This window comes from Salvelinus namaycush, chromosome 16, assembly GCF_016432855.1.
Source record: "Salvelinus namaycush isolate Seneca chromosome 16, SaNama_1.0, whole genome shotgun sequence".
Lineage (NCBI taxonomy): Eukaryota > Metazoa > Chordata > Actinopteri > Salmoniformes > Salmonidae > Salvelinus > Salvelinus namaycush.
In genome coordinates, this window is record NC_052322.1 from 10,019,428 (window position 1) to 10,044,179 (window position 24,752).

Here is a 24,752-nt window from a genome sequence, read left to right on the forward strand (position 1 = left end):
TTTGAACCAATACTGAAGCGTCTGCTAATTTACTACTGGTGAATACGGATGACCTTATGTCTTATACCAGTGTTATGCCTCAAATATCACTGTGGTCAACACACACAACCAAAATGATTCACAGTTGTCTCCCTATTTCCACAATCTGCATAAACCAACCTCACTAATTATTGTTATCGTTATGCTTTTCTAACCATGAATGTGGCTCTCCTCCAGAACTTATAGGAAACCTTTTATCACCATCCACGTTCCCTCCTGTTGACTTTCTCCATGGACTACTTCTCTACAACCAACAGGGACCACCCTGTTCGGAATTTACCCTCCACAGGGACCACCTTGTCCGGGACGACTTACCCTCCACAGGGACCACCTTGTCCGGGACGACTTACCCTCCACAGGGACCACCTTGTCCGGGACGACTTACCCTCCACAGGGACCACCTTGTCCGGGACGACTTACCCTCCCCAGGGACCACCCTGCTGGGACTTACCCTTTATCCACGACCGGTCGTAACACAATGGGACTTCTGAATAAATTCAAGCTTTTAGATTTGTATCCTATGACTCACCTCCCCAAGATGTCAGAATGAGTGTAGGAACTGTGCCTACCTTGTTTTTTTTGTGCCCACTCCTGCTCCACTGATTCGGGCTCTCCAGTTTGACTGTTAATCGTGGAAAATCCTGCTGACAATGCCAACTGTTTGGTTCAGACAGAGTGAAAAACTGACAACTAGTCAAAGTTCAAACCAGGTTTATTCACCCACTGGGTCAAACAGCTGAAAAGACAAAGATATGGTTCCACCAGCACAGGTATTTATACCCTCCTATTAGTCTCCTCCTTGCACATATAGGCAGCCAATACATCTCTGTTGCTAGGCAGGAACTTACGTGGTGTGTGTGTGTGTGTAATAGAACTGTTCCTTGTCACTTCATCTGACCTGACTTCGGCCCACATTGCTCACTCCTCCCTAATCCACGGCTATCCAACCTTATCAGCGACTGAAACCAGACTGTTGCCCTTTTGTCCTCTCCATAAGATCCATGAGATTTAACAATTACATTATACATGTAAAGTAGTTATAGTATAGTAACAGGAATGAATATATATTTAAAGTTAGAATCCAACACCTTGATTAACCAGGTCAATCTATGTCATGGAAAGAGCAGGTTTTGTACACTCAGTGTAGACCCTTTATCTTCACCGTAGCCCACACATCACCCTCTTAGACGTATAAATCTCCAGCGCTCCGATTCACTTTGACTAGTGTTAGGGGGCCCTATAAAATCTGAGATATACAGAAGGCGGACGGAATCACAGAATCCAGACAATAAAACGGAAATCAACAATATTCAAAAATGTATTGAACTTAAGTAGGGAATCAACTAAATGTATTAATTTGCCCAGTTTATCATAAGACATGAACAGAATGCGTCAGTGATTTGTATTTCTTGCAACTTTCTGATGAGGCAATGAGAATTCCGTCTATGTGCAGTGCACACAGCTACCACTTTGTGTAGCCGTTATCGATGATGCTAATAAAAAATCTTCTAATAGATGGAAAGGCTTCCCCATAAACCTTGTCAATGAAATCTTAACTACAAAGTAGTCTATACATACCTGGCAGAATGATACAGTATCATGATTATTTGCATCAATCCAATTGCTGTGGACTTAAACATCGAATTTAGCTGTTTTTCTATTTTAAAAAGTGTGATTTTGAGTGAAAACCTGAAAAAACAGGGGACAATGGAAACCTGGGGAAACGGAATTTGTGAGAAAAAAAATATACACATTTTATAGGGCCCTATTACTGTCAATCCCCAAAAGCACTGTCACATTGCACTCTTAGCTAGTAGCTCCAGCACGCTTATGTCACCTTCTGGCCTATATCCTCTAACCATCTGCAGAAAAGCTCCAGCCTCTCTTTCTGTGCATCTGAAAACCCCACATTTTTCAAACTGGCTCTTGTCATGCTTCAGCATAAGCCTTACGTAACAGCCTGCAACCCTTTACTCATCATAGATATTACTAAAGCAGAGTTCTAACAATAGTCACAATGATTATAATCTCGAATCCCCACATCCCCAAATGTATCCAGAGAACAAGGAAGTAGCCTATGATGTAAATTTTACAATCTGCTTTTCCACCTTATGCTGCCTTTCACCAAGATTCATTTAGAAGCTGGGCAGTAGCAAACGCCCCAGGTGTGCCCAATAAGCTACTTATTCACTCCGTCATGAATGGGCGGATGCGGCAGCGAATCACATTAGCTCTATTCCCGTCGTAGCCGCTCAGTGCATTATTGTCAATGCCATCTTGTCGGGTTATGACAAAATCAGCCCATTCAGTGAGAGCGGCACTGCCTCTCGTCGTGGTAACGGTTTATGCCCTGGTACAGCTGGGGGGGGCTGGCTTGCTACAGTAAATTAACTGGTGAAGAGGCCTCATTGTGGAGAGATGTGCTCAGTCTTCAGCTTTCTATATCTGTCTTCTGGGGGACCAATGATGTCACCGCTCAGAGTAGTAGACAAAGCTGTCGTCTTGTGTGTGAGAGGCCTGGTGGTTTTTAATACAGGGATATTTGCGTCTGTGTGTGTTTTGGATCATGGTTTAATCTCTTTGGAAAACTGTCCAGCATAGGATGCCATGGACATAAATGAATTTGTATTTCATGTAGTCACTCTGTTTTAACATGCTGCGTTCTCAAGTAAAGGAAACATACTTACTTCACTCTTTCTCAAACTCGGCCCTACTCAGACTCCTTTTCCTCTATTCGTACCATAGGCGTTCAGCTCACATAAGAGGTGGAGAGAGGATTGAGACGGTGAGGAGCGAATGAAGACCCAACTGTTGATAGAGCGGGAGGGAGAAAGGGATATTAAGAAGAAGGGGAAATTAGAGCGAGAGCGCAGTACTCCGTCGTCTTCTCTCCCCAGTGGTATTATTAGGAGCCCTGAGGGAGAAGACCGTTCATGTCAGGCCAGCCGCACTGGAGCTTTACTGTGTTATAATGTAGGTACAGGAGCTACACACCAACAGGCTGGGAGAGGCTGCTAGCTCCATAGGTTTCCACTGCCATAAGTGGGAATGTTTTACCATTGAGAACCACTTGTGCATTTGATCCCAAAGGATATCTTGTTTGATATAAACTGAGTGTACAAAACGTTAGGAACACCTTCCTAGCATTGAGTTGCGCCCCCTTTTGCCCCCAGAACAGTCTCAATTCGTTGGGGGCTTGGGCTCTGGAAGGTGTCAAGCGTTACCCATGTTGACTCCAATGCTTCCCAAAGTTGTCTCAAGTTGGCTGAATGTCCTTTGGGTGGTGGACCATTCTTGATGCACACGGGATACTGTTGAGCTTCAAAAACCCAGCAGTGATTCAGTTCTTGACACACTCAAACCGGTGCGCCAAGCAACTAGTACCATACCCCATTCAAAGGCACTTAAATCAAGCCCCTTATACCACCCACCACTGCGACCTGTATGCTCTAGTCGGCTGGCCCTCGCTACATATTCGTCGCCAGACCCACTGGCTCCAGGTCATCTATAAGTCTATGCTAGGTAAAGCTCTGCCTTATCTCAGCTCACTAGTCACGATAACAACACCCACCCGTAGCACGCGCTCCAGCAGGTATATCTCACTGGTCATCCCCAAAGCCAACACCTCCTTTGGCCGCCTTTTCTTCCAGTTCTCTGCTGCCAATGACTGGAACGAATTGCAAAAATCGCTGAAGCTGGAGACTTATATTTCCCTCACTAACTTTAAACATCAGCTATCTGAGCAGCTAACCGATCGCTGCAGCTGTACATAGCCCATCTGTAAATAGCCCATCCAATCTACCTACCTCATCCCCGTATTGTTTTTTAAAAACTTTTCTGCTCTTTTGCACACCAGTATTTCTACTTGCACATCATCTGCTCATCTATCACTCCAGTGTAAATTTGCTAAACTGTAATTACTTCGCTACTATGGCCTATTTATTGCCTTACCTCCTCAAGCCATTTGCACACACTGTATATAGACTTTATTTTTTTTCTATTGTGTTATTGACTGTACGCTTGTTTATTCCATGTGTAACTCTGTTGTTTGTGTCGCACTGCTTTGCTTTATCTTGGCCAGGTCGCAGTTGTAAATGAGAACTTGTTGTCAACTAGCTTCCCTGGTTAATTAAAGGTGAAATAAAATAAAATAACAATGTTGCTGTGAATACATGTCTGACATGTCTGTTCTCTTCTCTCTCATCCCTCCCAGAACTCCATACGGCATAATCTGTCCCTGAACAAGTGTTTTCTCAAAGTGCCTCGCTCTAAAGATGACCCTGGAAAAGTAAGTATTCCCTGACCACTATAGTCTGAGTACATATTTCACCTTGAATGACCACATGTTTTGGTAGGAGAAAACAGAGTCAAGTGTGTTTTCTATCAAATCGCCCACAAATGAGGTTGAATATGATGCGTCATTTCGTCATGCTCAGACTCCTCCCTGTACAATGAGAAGAATGAGGAAAAACTGAGAATAAACCAATAGAAAGAGTAATTGTTTTGGAGGATTTCTGGAGGAAAGACAGTACATGCCTTGATAAGAAAAGAAAAAAAAAAAAAAAAGCACAAAGGTGAGGTAGAATCATTCGGGACATTGTAACTGATGTGGACAGTGTTAATTACACTAAAGTACACATTTAATAGCTAAAAAGTGCATTGTTTAAAATCGGTGTACACAGTTGGTGCATTATTTGAATAAGTGCATGCATTAATGATAATCAATCAACTCTAATGAAAACAATTTCTAAAAAAAATATTGTCAACAGTAGCAGGAGCTTGGCCCATTCCATTTGATTTACCAGCTGAAAAGAACTCTGAACAGCAGCGTTTGTTTTTGATGCTAAGGGAAAACCCAGAGACAATTGCTGATTATACCCTAATTGGAGACAAGAATACAATCTCTGACCTGCTCTTCTATACAATGCATTCTGCTGCTTGGTATTCTGCCGCATGTAGGCACTTTGGCCATGCCAGAAAGGGAGGAATCACTAATGGTCGACAGATCTTGTTATTTGATGAAAAGGTGCCTGATAATCAACTCTTCACCATTAACCCTTTGAAGCGTACGAACAAATATGTGATTGGAACAGTAGTAACATAACAAATGCGCCTAAACACCATTGTTGTCTGAACAGCATCTAAATATTTTTTGGTACTGATGGAAAATAAAGGTCTTAAACTGTATTCCTCAATCTGACAGTTTATTGTAAAAGATAAATGCAAACGTCATCATCCATGCATCACACGGAACACATCCACAGCTAAACTCATTCCATAAACCAGTCTAAATAACAGGGAACCTGTGTTTGTCTGTTGTGACTTAGATGAAGATCAGATTGAATTTTATGACCAATTTATGTAGAAATCCAGATCATTCCAAAGGGATCACATAATTGTTCTTGCCACTGTATAATGTGAAGAAATAGCCTAATAGTTTATCAATGTTTTAAGTGATGCGTACTGAACTGTTGTCAGCCTCATTGCGTAAAACAGTTTTTTTTTTATGCTAGTGGTTGTATAAATTTGGGATCTATCGCATCCAACAACTATTCCAGACTATGTTTGGAATATTTATTTCTCGCACAGAATTGGTCAACTTTTGTACTATGGGGGATAGTAGATTTACATAGGCTTGTGATTTTGTTGTTCGTTAGGCCTACTCATCTTGTTGGCTGACGAAAAGTAAATGTGGACAGTTCTTCCAATATCTTCAACACGTACCTCGGAATTGGATAAGGACACACGCAGTTGCATCCTCGATGTGTCTGTCTTCACTTGTAGCCTGTGAGAAAGACCTGATCACGTGATGGAGAGCCTTGTGCAGGAGCAGCTGGAGGTCATTTTGCAGGGCTCTGGCAGTGCTCCTCCTTGCACAAAGGTGGAGGTAGCGGTCCTGCTGCTGGGTTGTTGCCCTCCTACGGCCTCCTCCACGTCTCCTGATGTACTGGCCTGTCTCCTGGTAGCGCTGGCCTGTCTCCTGGTAGCGCCTCCATGCTCTGGACACTACGCTGACAGACACAGCAAACCTTCTTGCCACAGCTCGCATTGATGTGCCATCCTGGATGAGCTGCACTACCTGAGCCACTTGTGTGGGTTGTAGACTCCGTCTCATGCTACCACTAGAGTGAAAGCACCGCCAGCATTCAAAAGTGACCAAAACATCAGCCAGGAAGCATAGGAACTGAGAAGTGGTCTGTGGTCACCACCTGCAGAACCACTCCTTTATTGGGGGTGTCTTGCTAATTGCCTATAATTTCCACCTTTTGTCTATTCCATTTGCACAACAGCATGTGAAATGTATTGTCAGTCAGTGTTGCTTCCCAAGTGGACAGTTTGATTTCACAGAAGTGTGATTGACTTGGAGTTACATTGTGTTGTTTAACTGTTCCCTTTATTTTTTTGAGCAGTGTATATATATGTGTGTGGGTGTAGGGTCAGTGCAATATATTTTGGGGACCAATAATTGACTATTTAGCAGTCTTATTGCTTGGGGGTAGAAGCTGTGTCGGAGCCAGTTGGTCCGAGAGCTGATTCTCCGGTATCATTTGCCAGACAGTAGCAGAGTGAACAGTCTATGGCTTGTTTTAGGGCCTTCCTCTGACACCGCCTGGTATAAAGGTCCTGGATGGCAGGGAGCTCAGCCCCAGTGATGTACTTGGCTGTCCGCACCACCCTTTTGTAGCACTTTGCGGTCAAGGGCAGTGCAATTGCAATACTAAGTGGCGTTGCAGTCTGTCAATATGTCTCGATGGTGCAGCTGTAGAACTTTTTTGAGCCGTGCCCTCTTCACGACTGTGCGAGTTAATGTGGACCATATTAAGTCCTTAGTGATGTGGATGTCAAGGAACTGAAAGCTCTCGACTCGCTCCACATCAGCCATGTTGATGTGGATGGGGGCGTGCTCTCCCCTCTTTCTCCTATAGTCCACGATCAGCTCCTTAGTCTTACTGACGTTGAGGGAGAGGTGGTTGTCCTGTCTCTTACCTCCTCCCTGTAGGTTGTTGACTCATCACCGTTGGTGATCAGGCCTACCACCATCGTGTCGTCAGCAAACTTGATGTTGGAGTTGTCGTGACATGACTATCAATGTGATGACTGTTATTTTATTAAATCAATCATGTTTAAGTATTACGCGATTAAACTAATCATGTAACAATTATCTCATTAGCAATCTTGGGGCACCATGGAAAAACTATCTCCCGACTTAAAGTCTAAAGATATAAACATCTCGTACATCAATTATTAATTATTACCTCATCAGTCTTATTCTGAACGTCGTTGACTTTGTGAATCTGCACGAACCCTAACCTAAATGATGAACACACAAATTGGCTTAATTATTTATTTACTAACTAAATAATCACACAGAAATACATAAACACACACACATTATAGGTTTAATTGATTACTAACATAATGCAATGAAAAGTCCCTAGTGGACTAACCCGAAATGACGGCTTGTTACACAATGGAAATGGGGTGGAGACTGGTAAAGAGCGGGTGAGACAGAGGGTGGACCCATATCTACATACATGTGGAAGCTATGCTCATGGAGAAATGAATACTTTGCACATGAACGACCGCTCATTCAGATAAGAAATGCAACACGTATTTACGCTTGTATGTCTTTGTCGTTTCTCTGTTGAAACAGATACATCTATGAGAAGTGGTTCGATGTAAGTCTGGTTTGTCCACAAGAGGTCACAATGTCCTTTGTAGTGGTAGTAGGCTTCTTTGTTTCTTAGACTGGATCCTTCAGACGTAACACACGTTGCTGAGGGGTCTGTTCTTCCTCCTGTTCGTTAGAATTGATACCTCAAAGGTACCTATGGTGGTGAGAGGAAACCATACTTTGCCGTCCGTCTTTGGTCGAGTTTCCTAGACTATTTTACATATACAGCTGCAGATTGTGAATGTCTGGTCTTCACCTTCGCTCGTCGAGAGTTTGAGGGTCTTACCATTTTCTGGTATTGTAGTTTTAAACCATTTGTCACGTTCAGCTCACGCTATCTGTCACACTGGTCTGGTAGAGTCTTAACCAGTCTCAACGTCTGGCTTACATCGTCCGCCTGCTTGGTCTATTCTAAATTTCGTCACGAGTCCTTTTTAAGCACTCTGGTCAAAGGAGTTGTTCCATCACGCCGGCATAATGTCAATGCTCACGTGAGCATGGTTACTGAAGGCTAAAATCACATTGCTATCTTTTCACATTGTTTCATATTTAATCATAAGCTTTCCAACATTTAGATGTAAATCCGATAACTAGGACGTGTACACTTACAGAGTTAGTTATCTTGTTATACCATTCTTAATGACATCACAAAACAACAAATGACATGATTATTGTTTGGATCCCCACCAACCATTTCCCAACGTTTGGATTCCAAAACGAATGTTCCAATGTCCAATCTTTTTGTTTTTAACTTTTTAAACTCAATAATGCATAGCAGAAGGGAGAGTTTCTGACAGGTATTTACGATCTGGTTAAGTCATAAAACTTTGGCGAGGGGGGAGGTCTGGTTATCTGTCAGCCCTTTGCCGAGCTGATCTGACGCTTGTGGTCCTCACCCAAGAGAGAGAGAGTGTCATGACAGAGTTGTCCGCGGCCACGCAGTCGTGGGTGAACAGGGAATACAGGAGGGGACTAAGCACACACCCTTGAGGGGGCCCCGTGTTGAGGGTCAGTGTGGCGGAGTTGTAGCCTTTCCTCACCACCTGGGGCCAACCCTGAGCTTGGAGGGGACAATGGTGTTGAACGCTGAGCTGTAGTCTATGAACAGTATTCTCACAGTTATTTCCCCTGTTGTCCAAGTGGGAGAGTACAGTGTGAAGTGCAATTGAGATCACGTCATCTGTGGAACTGTTGGGGCGGTATGCGAATTGGAGTGGGTCTAGGGTGTCTGGGAGGATGGTGTTGATGTGTCATGACCAGCCTTTCAAAGCACTCCATAATTACAGATGTGAGTTCTACAGGGTGATAGCCATTTAGGCAGGTTACCTTAGAGCTCTTGGGAACAGGGACAATGGTGGTCCGCTTAAAACATGTTGGGATTACAGACTGGGACAAGGAGAGATTGAAAATATCTGTGAAGAAACCTGCCAGCTGGTCTGCGCATGCTTTGAGAACGCGCCCTGTTATTTCATCTGTGATTGTTAACCTCTTTAAAAGCTCATGGCTGGCTTTCCCTTTGTAATTCGTTATTGGCTGCAAGCCCTGACACATACGACGAGCATCGTAGCCTGTGTAATAGGATACCACCTTCCTCCTATATTGTCTTTTTGCATGTTTGATGTCTCGTAGGTCGTAGGGGAATTTCTTGTAAGCGTCCGTGTCCCATTGTAAGCTCTAGCCTTCAGCCCAGCTCAGAATGTTGCCTGTAACCCATGGTTTTTGGTTGGAATACGTTCTTGTAGTCAATGTGGGGACGACATTGTTTATGCAATTTTTGGGGGGTGACACAGAGGAACCCAGATGGAACTTTGTTGCATTCAACATAAATTGCATTCAGAATGCTTTGTGTAACATCGGCTTTAGCAAGGAGTTACAGTCGGTGTCAGAATGGATAATTAACAATAAACTAGTCTTAAATATATCTAAAACCAAAAGCGTTGTATTTGGTTCAAAGCATTCTCTGCGACCTAAACCTCAACTGGAGTTGTGCATAAAGGGTGTACAATTGAACAAGTTGAAGGACTCTTAGGAGTAACATTGGATGGTCAAGTCATATTGACAAAGTTGTTGTGAAGATTGGGAGAGAGATGTTATAAAAATATGTTAAGTGTTTTTGACATACAGATCAACTGTACTACTTGTTCAGTCTCTGATCTTATCCCATCTTGATTACTGACCGGTGATATGGTCAGGTGCAGCAAAGAAAGACCTAGCAAAGCTGCAAGCTGGCTCAAAACCAAGCAGCACGCCTTTCCCTTAAAGGAAAGGCACACACAGAACTATCTCAGTTGCCCGAGAGGAAGAAAACCACTCAGGGATTTCATCATGAGGCCAATGGTGACTTTAAAACAGAGGTTAATGGTTGTGATATGGGAAAACTGAGGATGGATCAACAACATTGTAGTTTCTCCACAATACTAACTAAATGACAGAGTGAAAAGAATAAAAAATATTCCAGAACATGCATCATGTTTGCAATAAGGCACTAAGTAAAACTGCAAAAAATGTGACAAAGAAATTGTATTGTTTTATTTAACTAGTGTGAGCGGACTAAGTAATTTGGTGTCACTCTAAAGCGGAACGGTGGAATAAACGAGTCAGGAGTAGGTTTTCTTGATTGAACACAGTTCTCTATTGAGAGATTTCTGACAATGCAAACACTCCAACACAATCAAATGAGAATCTCCCGAGGAACAACATACATCTTCTTCTTTAGATGACACAGGAACACAAGACGATTATCTTTATCCTCTCTGGGATCGTTCGGGACGCTAGCGTCCCACCTCGCCAACAGCCAGTGAACTTGCAGGGTGCCAAATTCAAATAACAGAAATCTCAATTAAAATTCCTCAAACATACAAGTATTATACACCATTTTAAAGATACAATTCTTGTTAATCCAGCCACCGTGTCCGATTTCAAAAAGGCTTTACGGCGAAAGCACACCATGCGATTATGTTAGGTCAGCGCCTAGCCACAGAAAACCATACAGCCATTTTCCAAAGAAGGAGAGGTGTCACAAAAGTGAGAAATAACATTAAAGTTAATCACTAACCTTTGATCTTCACCGGATGGCACTTCCAGGACTCCATGTTAGACAAATGTGTGTTTTGTTCGATAAAGTTCATCTTTATGTCCAAAAACCTAATTTGAAATTGGCGCTTTATGTTCAGAAATGCATTGTCTCAAACAAAACATCCGTGAAAATGCAGAGAAATACTCATCATAAACATTGATGAAAGATACAAGTGTTATACATACGATTAAAGATAGACTTCTTGTTAATCCAGCCGCTGTGTCCGATTTTCAAAAAAGCCTTACGGCGAAAGCACACCATGCGATTATGTTAGGTCAGCGCCTAGCCACAGAAAACCATACAGCCATTTTCCAACCAAGGAGAGGTCTCACAAAAGTCAGAAATAGTGTTAAAATTAATCACTTACCTTTGATCTTCATCTGATGGCACTCCCAGGTCTCCATGTTAGACAATAAATGTTTGTTTTGTTCGATAAAGTTTATCTTTATGTCCAAATACCTCCTTTTTATTCGCGCGTTTAGTCCAGTAATCCAAATGCACAAGTGCGAGCACAAAGTCCAGACAAAGTCAAAAAAGTTCCATTACAGTTCGTAGAAACATGTCAAACGATGTATATAATCAATCTTTAGGATGTTTCTATCATAAATCTTCAATAATATTCCAACCGGACAATTCCTTTGTCATTAGAAAGGGAACGGAGCTCGTGCGCGATAAACAACTAAAGGCTTTCAGCTGAGCCACCTACTGTGAGTGGTCTTATTCGCTCCCCTTTCACATTAGAAGCCTGAAACAACTTTCTAAAGACTGTTGACATCTAGTGGAAGCCTTAGGAAGTGCAACCTGACCCCATAGACACAGTATATTGGATAGGCAATCACTTAAACTATAACAACAATCACAGATTTGTCTTAAAGGATCTTCTTGGATAGCTCCCCTCTCTTGGTAGCCATTCTACAGAGATAGTTTATCTTCTTCCTTCCTGCTGGTTCCCTCCTCTCTCTTATAGGGGAAAGAGAATATGTCATTAGTACCATCAGCTGTGCTTAATTGCCTCTGGTTGGTTACCTTGTCTCACATGCCTTGTTGGGCTACTATCCGTGAGCCCAGCCTGCCCTCTGTTGGTCCTTCCACACTAGGCAAGTCAGTTAATAACAAATTCTTATTTACAATGACGGTCTATCAAAAGGCAAAAGGCCTGTGGGGACGGGGGCCTAGGAATAAAATAAATACAATATAAATAGGACAAAACACACATCACAACAAGAGACAACACAACACCCCATAAAACTGTCCAATTTGAGTGTTTGTTGCAGCTCGTTCCAATCGCTAGCTGCAGCGAACTGAAAAGAAGAGCGTGTGAGTGTGAAATGTGAGTGTGAAAACCCCATCAGCATTGCAGTTATTGACAAACTCACACCAGTGCGCCTGGCCCCTACTACCATACCCCGTTCAAAGGCACTTCAATCTTTTGTCTCACCCTCTGAATGGCACACATACGCAATCCATGTCTCAAGGCTTAAAAATCATTCTATAACCCGTCTCCTCCCCTTCAGATACACTGATTGAAGTGGATTTAACAAGTGACATCAATAAGGGATCATAGCATTCACCTGGTCAGTGTATGTCATGGAAAGAGCAGGTGTTCCTAATGTTTTATACAGTCGGTGTATAGTGGAGTTGCATACCAACACGACATTGAATGTTCCTGAGTTGCCTCGTTTCAGTTTTGACTTAAATCGGCTGTCTAGCAATGATCAAGATTATTGTACAATCCAGGTGTGCAAAGCTCTTAGAGACTTACCCAGAAAGACTCACAGCTGTATTCGGTCTCAAAGGTGATTTTTAACATGTATTGACTCAGGGGTGTGAATACTTATGTAAATGAGATACTTTTTGTCATGTAGTGTATGTGAACACCTACTTGTCTAACGTCTCATTCCAAAATCATGGGCATTAATATGGAGTTGGTCCCACCTTTGCTGCTATAACAGCCTCCACTCTTCTGGGAAGGCTTTCCACTAGATGTTGGAACATTGCTGCGGGGACTTGCTTCCTTTCAGCCACGAGCATTAGTGAGGCCTGGCACGCAGTCGCGTTCCATTTCATCCCAAAGGCGTTCGATGGGGTTGAGGGGTCAGTTAAGTTCTTCCACACCAATCTTGAGAAACCATTTCGGTATGGACCATGCTTTGTGCACGGGGCCATTGTCATGCTGAAACAGGGAAGGGCCATCCCCAAACTGTCGCCACAAAGTTGGAAGCACAGAATTGTCTATAATGTCATTTTGTATGCTGTAGCGTTAAGATATCCCTTCAATGGAACTAAGGGGACTAGCCCGAACCATGAAAAACAGCCCCAGACCGTTATTTCTCCTCCACCAAACTTTGCAGTTGAAACTATGCGTTCGGCCAGGTAGCGTTCTCCTGACATCCGCCAAACCCAGATTCGTCCATCTGCCAGATGGTGAAGTACGATTCATCACTCCAGAGAACGTGTTTCCACTGCTCCAGAGTCCATTGGCGGTGAGAATTACACCACTCCAGCCGACGCTTGGCACTGCGCATGGTGATCTTAGGCTTGTGTGCGGCTGTTCGGCCATGGAAACCCATTTCATGAAGCTCCAGATGAACAGTTTTTGTGCTGACATTGCTCCCAGAGGTAGTGAGTGTTGCAACCGAGGACACTCTACGTGCTCCTGTTCTGTGAGCTTGTGTGGCCTACTACTTCACGGCTGAGCTGTTGTTGCTCCTAGACGTTTCCACTTCACAATAACAGCACTTACAGTTGACCGGGGCAACTCTAGCAGGGCAGAAATTTGACACTGACTTGTTTTGGAAAGGTGGCATCCTATGACGGTGCCACGTTGTAAGTCAATGAGCTCTTCAGTAAGTCCATTCTACTGCGAATGTTTATCTATGGAGATTGCATGGCTGTGTGCTCGATGTTATGCAACGGTGTGGTTGAACTAGCCAAATCCACTAAATTGAAGGGGTGTCCACATACTTTTGTATATGTAGTGTATTTCTGTATTTCATTTGCAAAGATTTCAAAAAATATGTTTTCACTTTGTCATTAATTTAATCAATTTTGAATTCAGGCTGTAACACAACAAAATATGAAATAAGTCAGTGTATGAATACTTTCTGAAGGCACTGTCCATACCCCAACAGACATGCCACTATGAGTTTCTTCACAGTACCCAAACCAAAAACAGATTTATTGCGTCGCTATCAGTTATGTGTAGAAAAACGTTGGCCAGTAACCAAAAGGTCGCTCGTTTGAATTCCCGAGCCGTCATGGTGGAAAAATCTGCCGTTCTGACCTTGAGCAAGGCAGTTAACCCCCCAACAACTGCTCTCTGGGCTCCAGGCGCTGACTACGTGGATGTCGATTAAGGCAGCCCTCGCACCTCTCTGATTCAAAGGGGTTGGGTTAAATGTGGAAGAGAACATTTTGGTTGAATGCATTCAGTTGTACAACTGGCTAGGTATTCCCTTTCCATGTCATCGTGAATGCTCTGCCACCAGAGGTTACTCAGGCAAAAACAGATCAAATCATATTTTATCTCAGCACCTCTCCTCTTTCTAAAGATTTGATTTAACTGTCCTGTATATAAGAATATGTATATACTGTAGGAATGGTATATGACTAATATTTTAGTTATCTTTCCAATGTATAACTCTTATTTTTTTATATATGTCTAATGTTCTTGTCTATAACTGTTCTGTACTTTGTCTTGTATCTGTACATTTTATGTAGACCCCAGGGAGAGTAGCTGCTGCATGTGCAGTAGCTAATGGGATCCTAATAAAGTCAACTAAATCAACTACTGGTCTTGGACCAGGGTAGTCCTGATCAGAGTTAGGCAAGCACACACCGGTGAGAAGAGGAGGAGGATGGAAGGTGTTCAGCCCCCAATCCTCAGAAGGCTCACAGCCCAAGTCTCAGGCTTCAGTCGAACATCCAGATCTTCTAGATATGCTGAGCAACATGGACAATAGGCAAATGCTTGCAGCTCACAAGGGCCCAGGATACAGGACGGAAAGCTCTGCCTAGCTACCTGGTACGAGCAACCCCTCCAGATGCCACAGACCTCTATGCCCACACCTGGACACGGTTCCCCTTCCAGGGGAAGCTTCTCCCCGGACCCATGGGTGTACTCTTACCATCCGGATGCAGCCGCTGTGGCCTTCACTTCTCCCCATAAGCTGCCAGTACAGCCCCTATGCCAGCAGCAGCCCCGGCAGAGACTGGCAGCACCCGAGGCCAGCAGCTTTATCCAGTGCCGCCGCCTACACATACTCACTTCAACAGCCAGTGTTCCCGCCGTAACCAAGCTTTTCTGCGGCTCCCACGTTGAGTGTCTCGGCTCCCCTCAGAGAACAATGCCAAATTCAAAAGCCATATTTACACCACATAACCACAAGCTCCCCCACACCCTTCTGTACCTAGCACAATGGCTGAAGATGGAAGCAGAGTGCCAGAGCGGCTGCAGATCAGCCATTGCCCATACTGAGCAGGAGAAGCCTGCAGCCTTTCAGCAGAAACACTCTGGTGCCACCATGTACTATGGGGCAACAGAGCCTCTTCCACAGGAACTACCACCTGGCTGTAGAAAATCGTCCTTCTATTCAAGGACTTGTTTATTCTTTTGAGGTGCAAGGCCTGCTAGAGGGGAGAAGCTGCCCTCTGCTCTAATAACATGTTAGGGCATGTCTCCCCAGTGATCTTTCATTGGACCTCTTGACCTGTCCATCACCACCTTTGACCTGGCCCCAGGCCAATGGGCAGGGAGGTTCCACCCTAACCTGTCTTTAGTGCAGAGTTCTACCAACAGAGATGGTCTTTAGTGCAGAGTTCTTCCAACAGAGACGTGTATTCCAATTTTAACTGAGTAGTGCATACTGGACTGCAAACTTTTCCTAACATGGTATGGTGCTAGTCAATGCAAAAAAAAGTACTTCAACTACTACCACTAGTACTTCTATGAGTCAATGTTGTGTGTGTTTGTGGCAATAAATTAGTGACTTGAGTATGTCTTCTGCTGCGTCATTGTCTCTAGTTTAAACCGGCACTTCCTTTCACCATGAAGTGGTTGGAAAGGTAAAGTGAAATTGCTGTGCCAGGAAAAGTGTGTTTGGTAGAAGAGTTTTCTCTAGTCCTTGTTTGTGCTGTGTTTTAAGAAATTGCTGATCTGAGTAAATGTATAAACACAAACATTTAGTGAAGCCCCATTTTTAAGTTAACACATTTCTTATTTTTTTTACTGTGACATCTTACAAGTGTACTGTATCTGTACTCGTAATTACTGTGATCTGCCGAGTGCTGCGCTTTGAGTTTGAATTCCAGGCTAGCATTCTTTATAGGTTTGACCAATTTTGTTTTCACCAAAGAGTGTTTCTCATGGCCATAGGGATGTGAACCGTTGAAAAATGAATTGAGAGGAAATCAACTCAATAATTCAGCTGGAATCCGCAGCCGAGGCCTGTAGTTTGACACGGAGGTTCTCACCTGATTAGCTCTACGTGGACCTGACCAGAGCCTTAACTCGCACAACAGGTCGAACCAATCAATAAAACTGCAGGGGAGACCCAATGCGCAACATGAGGGTAGCCATACATGTATCCTTTTTATACACTGTGGAGAACCTCCGAGATATAACGATAGCCACATCATGTACTCACGTTATCAACTTGTTCTGTAGCCCACCTCCCTGGGTTGTGATACCGAGGGGGGAAAAAGAGTTAGAAAGAGAGGAGATTCGCAAAGAGATGAGAGCAGATAATCCATATTTGTGTTCCTATATGAACTTCATTCTGTCAGGCGCAGTGGGCCTCCTAGGGAGAGAACAAGGGAGAACAGAGGGAAAGATATAGGGGCACGCTATGCTCTATATAGTGCATTACTTTTGGGCCCTATGGACGATGGTCAAAAGTAGTGCACTATATGGAGAATAAAGTGCCATTTGGGATGCAGCCGGTAATTGATTTACTCCACTTATGTCTTGTTGCTTGTTGCTGTGGGATGCTGCTGTGTTGGGTTGGTGTAGAAAATCAGTGATGTATTATTGCTATATGTAGCAGAGATTCTTGTGGGATGACTTCATTTCAACATTATTTTTATTAGTGCTTAATATTTAACATCAAGTGGGTGGATTGTCAAGCAGGGAATCTGTTAAACCACTAATAGCATTTGTATGGCCCTAGTGTTAATATCTGGTTTGTTGTCGTCATCTCCAGGGTTCCTACTGGGCTATAGACACCAATCGTAAAGAGGACACACTTCCCACCAGGCCAAAGAAGAGGCCACACTCTGGAGAAAGGGTGAGTACTGGACTGGTGTCAAACCTTGCTTTCGACACCGCCGACCTTTCCCAGCATGGGCCGACATACAATTTACACTGTTCCGATTAATGGTCACCCACGGCGTGCACAAATGTAGCGGGATAGCAGGTTGGGCAACAAAATATCCCAGATTGACCGGGGAGTCAGCTAAAATAAAGCATCACATCACAGCCAGACTGCTCTGAACTATGTCATTGGGCATTGCATTATTGGCTTAATTTTAAACGACTCGTGATGCTGTCTCATTTCGGCCTACAGTCATCCCCTATCTTCTTTGAGATGGTGACGTCATGCCATGAAAAATCACGTCTCTCCTGTCCCTAAAGAATTAGCACTACACCACTGGTGTTCAGTGATCTGAGCGCCTGACTGAACACCGTTCTGCAGCTCACTGAACACCGAGTAGCAGCAGACCCATTCTCCCCCTACGCATCTACCACTGCCTCTGCCCTACCCATCACCATGGAAACAAAGGATGCATGGAGCGGCAAAGTGCACAATCATCGCAGTCCAACGAAAAGAGGAAGAGGGGTGGGCAGGTATAGGGAAGGGAGGAAAAGAGAAGGGAAGGGAGAGCTAGCAGAAGAGGGCAAGAGAAAAGGAAAGGGGGGGAGTATTCTAGGCTTCTGTTCTAGTTAATTACCCTACACAAGCCCCTAGGCTGCCATTTAGACACACAGTATTTTCTTCTGGAATATTTTTTTTTATCACAAACATTAATTAATTCAGAGCCTTGTCATTTTTTTTACATGCAAGCCCTTCAACGCTTTTATTACACTTCGGTTGCATTTCTGGGCAGACTTGCTTGTTACATTGTCTCACAGGAAGAGTACTTTGCTTTACTCACCCCTGTGTTCCAATGGCACGTTGTGTTAGCTAATCCAAGTTTAGAATTTTAAAAGGTTAATTGATCATTAGAAAACCCTTTTGCAATTACGTTAGCACAGATAAACTGTTCTGCTTATTTAAATAAGCAATAAAACTGGCCTTTAGACTAGTTGAGTATCTGGAGCGTCAGCATTTGTGGGTACGATTACAGGTTCAAAATAGCCAGAAACAAAGACCTTTCTTCTGAAACTCGTCAGTCTATTCTTGTTCTGAGAAATGAAGGCTATTCCAATGCGAGAAATTGCCAAGAAACTGAAGATCTCGTACAACGCTGTGCACTACTCCCTTCACAGAACAGCACAAACTGGATCTAACCAGAATAGAAAGAGGAGTGGGAGGCCCTGGTGCACAACTGAGCAAGAGTACAAGTACATTAGTGTTTAGTTTGAGAAACCGACGCCTCACAAGTCCTCAACTCGCAGCTTCATTAAATGGTACCCGCAAAACACCAGTCTCAATGTCAACAGTGAAGACGTGACTCCGGATGCTGGCCTTATAGGCATACTTGCAAAGAAAAATCCATATGACAGACTGGCCAATAAAAAGAAAAGATTAAGATGGGCAAAAGAACAGACTCCACCGTATTACCATTCATGTGTGGGGTTGCTTCTCAGCCAAGGGAGTGGGTTCACTCACAATTTTTCCTAAGAACACAGCCATGAATAAAGAATGGTACCAACACATCCTCCGAGAGCAACTTCTCCCAACCATCCAGGAACAGTTTGGTGATGAGCAATGCCTTTTCCAGCATGATGGAGCACCTTGCCATAAGGCAACTAAGTGGCTCGGGGAACAAAACCTCGATATTTTGGGTCTATGGCCAGGAAACTCCCCAGATCTTAATCCCATTGAGAACTTGTGGTCAATCCTCAAAAGGCAGGTGGTCAAACAAAACCCCACAAATTCTGACATACTCCAAGCATTGATTATGCAAGAATGGGCTGCCACCAGTCAGGATGTGGCCCAGAAGTTAATTGACAGCATGCCAGGGCAGATTGCACTTAACTTCTTGCCACTATAGGGGGTGCTGTTTCGCATTAGCATAATTTGCTCTACAGATTAAACTGCCTAGTACTCAATTCTTGCTCGTACAATATGCATATTATTGTTATTATTGGATAGAAAACACTCTCTAGTTTCTATAGCCGTTTGAATTATGTCTCTGAGTGAAACAGAACTCATTCTACAGCACTTTTCCTCCCAGTGTGTGAGATTTCAGAAATCTTGGCCTCTGGTTCCAGATCAGTTTTAAAGTCCCTGTAAATCCTATGAGGATACAAACACTGCCCACGCCTTCCTCTAGATGTCAGTAAGTGGTGACAATTTGAATGGAGTCGATTGCGCAATCAGGGCCTCTATAAATCACCAAATACCGGAAGTAGCGTTCTTTTGGACCCTGCGCTCAACGCAAGAAGGACGTCGGACTGGCCTTTTTCCAAGCCTTGGTTTAGCCAGTAATATAGCGCCGGTCATGTTTTTACTCGTTATAGGTGTTAAAAACATCATAAGGTAGTTAATTTAAACCGTTTTATAGCAATTTATATCCGTTTAGTGCGATTTTGAGGCATTTCTATGTGATGCTCTTTGAAGCGCCGGGCACGTTTCGGGGTCCCGGTCGAACGTTAGTGGGCATTTCGACGGACAGAGGACATCTTTCGACCAAAAGAAGATTAGACCCAAGAAAGGATACATTGCCCAAGATTCTGATGGAAGATCACCTCATAGTAAGAAATATTTAAGATGATAAATCGTTGTTCTGTCGAAAAATTTTAAACGCATATTCCGCCATTTTGTTTGGTATAGCTTCGCTTGGCGAACCCTGTATTGCACAGTAAGGATAATTTTAGAAATGTAATTCAGCGATTGCATTAAGAACTAATTTGTCTTTCGATAGCTGTCCAACTTATATTTTTTTAGTCAAGTTTATGAATAGTTATCCATGAGACAAGATCACTGTGAAAGATGGCGTCCGACATTTTCAGGCTAGTTTTGCTAGTATTGTCATTGTATAACCACGGTTGTTTGTGGCTAAATATGCACATTTTCGAACAAACTCTATATGTATGTTGTAATATGATGTTACAGGAGTGTCATCGGAAGAATTCTGAGAAGGTTAGTGAAAAAATTAATATATTTTGGCGATGATAACGATATCGCTCTCTTTGGCTTGAATCAATGGTCGGGTAACGTTTGCATATGTGGTATGCTAATATAACGATTTATTGTGTTTTTGCTGTAAAACACTTAGAACATCTGAAATATTGTCTGAATTCACAAGATCTGTGTCTTTCCATTGCTGTGAGTTGTGTATTTTTAAGAAATGTTTTATGATTAGTAATTAGGTAATACACGTTGCTCTGTGTATTTATTCTAGTCGAGTTGTGATGGTGGGTGCAATTGTAAACTATGATTTATACCTGAAATATGCACATTTTTCTAACAAAACCTATCCTATACAATAAATATGTTATCAGACTGTCATCTGATGAGGTTTTTTCTTGGTTAGTGGCTATCAATATCTTTATTTGGCCGAATTGGTGATAGCACCTGATGGAGTAAGAAACTGATGGAGTTAGGAAAGTGGTGTCTTTTGCTAACGTGGTTAGCTAATAGATTTACATATTTTGTCTTCCCTGTAAAACATTTTAAAAATCTGAAATGGTGGCTTTATTCACAAGATCTGTATCTTTCATTTGGTGTCTTGGACTTGTGATTTAATGATATTTAGATGCTACTATTTAATTGTGACGCTATGCTAGCGATGCTAATCAGTGTGGGGGGGGTGGGGGGTGATCCCGGATACGGGGTTGAGGTTCGGTAAATTAAGCAGCAAACTTTGTGAAAATTAATATTTGTGTCATTCTCAACTTTTGGCCAGGACTGTACAGCAACCTGTACAGCATTTCGCTACACTCGCATTAACATCTGCTAACCATGTGTATGTGACAAATAAAATTTTATTTGATTTGAACCGTCATTGGATGAGCTGGAAAAGCCAAAGGAAAACACCAGAACTGGTACTCTGAGCAAGCTACACTTTCTGGTACAACAGGTTCAGCTGACCTGTCACTTGTAGATCATCTCAGAATTGAACCAATGGAAAATTGAGAAAAACAGAATGACATTCAAAATTATGATGTACTTGAAATAAAGGATGTGTCATTTGACTCAGCTAAGCTAGATGAGCTCAGTAATTGGAGGAAAATTTGAGTGTTTGAGGAAGTCAAAGACATTGGCCAAAACTCTGTCTCAATAGGGTGGGTTTGCACCCTTAAAGAATCCTTAACTGGAATGGTGCCAAAAGCACATCTAGAGGTTTTGAGGAGCTGGCTGCTAAAGAACTCCCAAAAGATTCACCGACATGCGCCTCAGTCACTCAGATTGCCGCTGACAGTGATCTACCAGAAGAAATGGAACCTTCATTCCATAGACATCAAATCTGCATTTTTGCAGGGAACAGAGTTGTCAAGGGACATTCACATCAGATTTTAGCCTGAAGCGAAGAGCGAAGGAACACTGTGGAAACTAAAAAAGTGTGTGTATGGCCTGGGAGATGCATCACTCTACTGGTACAACAAAGCCAAGGCAACAATGCTGAGTACAGTTGGAAAAATGTCACAAGTGGATCCTGTAGTCTTCTATTGGCTTGATCAAGACTGGAGTACTTGCCTGTCATATTGATGACTTTATCTGGGGTGGCTCACAGACCTTTGCTACAACTGTGAAAAGCTGTTTTCCAGGTCGGCCGTGAGGAGCATGATGATTTTTGTAATGTTGGCATAGAATTTATTACAGTTGATGGAACAATACTGATGCAACAGGAGAGCTATATAAAGAATCTTCAACCTATCCATATGGATTCTTCAAGACCCGTACAAAGGAATTCCCCTCTGTGGAATTTAAGCTGATCAATTGAGGTCAAATTCTATGGGTTGTTAGACAGAGTAGACCTGATGTAATGTTTGATGGCTCTCACAAGTGGAGCAGTGCTAGTTGTGCCACTAGAGATTCTGGGTTCGAGTCCAGGCTCTGCCGCGACCGGGAGACCCATGGAGCGGCGCACAATTGGCCCAGCGTCGTCCGGGTTAGGCGAGGTTTTGGCCAGCAGGGATGTCCTTGTCCCATCGCGCACTAGCGACTCCTGTGGTGGGCCGGGCACAGTGGATGCTGACATGATCGCCAGGTGCACGGTGTTTCCTCTGACTTGTTGGTGCGGCTGGCTTCCGGGTTAAGTGGGCATTGTGTCAAGAAGCAGTGCAGCTTGGTTGGGTTGTGTTTCGGAGGACGCACGGCTCTCAACCTCTCCCGAGTCCGTACGGGAGTTGCAGCGACGAGACCAGACTAACTAACAATTGGATACCACGAAATTGTGGAGAAAAAGGGGTATAAGTAACAAAATTAAATAAGAATGTTTGATGTCTGCAACTTGGCATCCAACACAAAACACACCACTGTACAAACCATTCATGAGGAAAACAAAGTTGTTCGTCAACTGAAATCACAACAAGTGAGTAAAGTTTCAGCATGTTGGAAAAGGTGACTCTCTGAAATTAGTTGCCTTCAGTGATGCTTCCCTAGGGAACCTTACAGATGGAGGCACACAAGGTGGACATCCAATCGTGTTAATAGATTCTCACCTATCAGTTGGCAGTCAAAAGGATCAGAAGGGTTGTCCGAAGCACACTTGCTGGAGAAACCCTTGCTCTTGCGGATGGAATTGACATTGCTATCTTTCTTGCAACTCTGTTCTGAGCTTACCACTGGTGAGACAAAACGGCACGTTCTATCTGTAGTTTGTGTCACTGACAACTACTCCTTAGTTGATGCTGTGAAGTCAACCAAGTCTGTCACAGAGAAAATACTTTGTCTTGAGATTAGCAGCATCAAGGAATTTATTCAAGCACAGAGAAACCAGCGGATTCAGTGGTCGGCCACAAAGGAACAGTTTGCTGACTGTCTGACTAAAAACGGAGCACCTGGTCTTGTGCTCCTAAAGGCCTTCAGTAATGGAAAGTAGCAGCTTGAGTAACACAAATAAAAACTTTGTCGCACAAACCATTTTTAATAGGTAACTTAAATAATTCTTGGGACATTTTAATTGTTTTATTTGTCTTTAAAGAAAAGTGGGAGATTTAAGTTCATGTATCCCTATATTTCTGTTATTATGGGGCTATCACTCTGTTATTAGTGCGCCTGCGCAGGAGTCTCGTTGTAGATGAGTGCAATGGCAACCATGTATTGTGCTAATACGGTGGAGTAAACGTTGTTAAACTGGAACCTTGTCGTTGTCATTTTGAGTTAACACCAACTGCCATCCTCTCTTGTAAATGTACAGTAGCACTAATTCTCACTGTCTCCTTCCTCCTGCATTGCTCTTATGTTCATACAACTCTTGAATCAAGCCGTTCCCTTAATTCTATATACGCACCTGTCAGGGAACCTGCAACCCGCTCCTCTCTTTTAGAGTTTACCATAAAGATTGGTTTGCAACAATGCAATCTTCTTTCAGTTAGCAGCTTTGGGAGACCAACTGACTGTCGGTCCGTCAGATGTTTTCCCTTATGCACAAATGTATCTAAATGTACTGTATATTAATATGTGATGGTTTACTGTGTAACACAGCCTCAGAGGGTGGTACCTGCTCCAGATTACATGCTATCCCATTCCATCAATGTTCTGCAGAGCTCTCTCTCTCGCGCGCTCTCTCATATCTCTCTCTCCTTCTCTCCAGGCGTACAGCCTAGAATCGGAGACCCTGCGAATGGACTGTATAATGTACGGAGATGCCTCGCCCACTCTGGCAATCAACACAGTAACTAACAAGGTAATCGTCTGTCATAATGACATGCAAACCCTTTGCCCTCTTTGTCAATATGTTAACGCTGGCCATTGTACCAGCAAGTGACTTAACACATTGTCCATCTGTGTTCCAGCAAGTGATATATTAACGTCGACCATCTTTGTTCCAGGTAGCGTTGTATAAAACAGAGAATAAGGGCAGCGATAGCCCCCGGCGCAGCCTCAACAACAGCCTCTCAGACCAGAGCCTTGCCGCCGTCAACCTCAACAGCGTGCACCGCTACACACCGGTACGTCACGCCTCCATTCAGTCACCACTAACACTGCCACAACAGGATGTTTCATGTACAACGTTTTGAGGAGGAGGTAGATATACTAAGATGGCACTCCCAAATGGCACTCTATTCCCTTCATAGTGCACTACTTTTGACCAGGACCAATCTAAGGAATAGAGTACCATTTGGGACACACATTAAGTGGTGTGTCAACTTGTAGAGGTAGGGAACATGTAACCCAAACTGCCTATATAAACTGAACAAAAATATAAATGCAAAATGCAGCAATTTCAAAGATTTGAAGGAGTTACAGTTCATATAAGGAAATCAGTCAATTGAATTAAATTCATTAAGCCCTAATCTATTCATTTCACATGACTGGGAATACAGATATGCATCTGTTGGTCACAGATACCTTTTTAAAAAAAGTAGGCGTGTGTATCAGAAAACCAGTCAGTATCTGGTGTGACCACCAGAACTGGAACACACTGTCGTACACGTCGGTCCAGAGCATCCCAAACATGCTCAATGGTTGACACGTCTGGTGAGTGCAGGCCATGGAAGAACTGGGACATTTTCCACTTCCAGGAATTGTGTACAGGTCCTTGCGACATGGGGCTGAAAAATTAGGTGATCGCGGCAGATGAATTGTACGATAATGAGCCTCAGGATTTTGTCACGCTAACTGTGCATTC

The 24,752-nt window shown here is 43.3% G+C and overlaps 1 protein-coding gene across 1 annotated transcript in view; it reads left to right on the forward strand.

The window, feature by feature from the left end:
* Positions 1-24,752, forward strand: part of LOC120060963 (forkhead box protein J3-like) — a 90,722-nt gene that overhangs the window by 48,737 nt on the left and 17,233 nt on the right. Inside the window, exons 4-7 of the mRNA XM_039010416.1 lie at positions 4,253-4,327; positions 16,991-17,074; positions 23,715-23,807; positions 23,953-24,072. Of these exons, the coding sequence (XP_038866344.1) occupies positions 4,253-4,327; positions 16,991-17,074; positions 23,715-23,807; positions 23,953-24,072 (372 nt within the window). The remainder of the gene's footprint in view (positions 1-4,252; positions 4,328-16,990; positions 17,075-23,714; positions 23,808-23,952; positions 24,073-24,752) is intronic.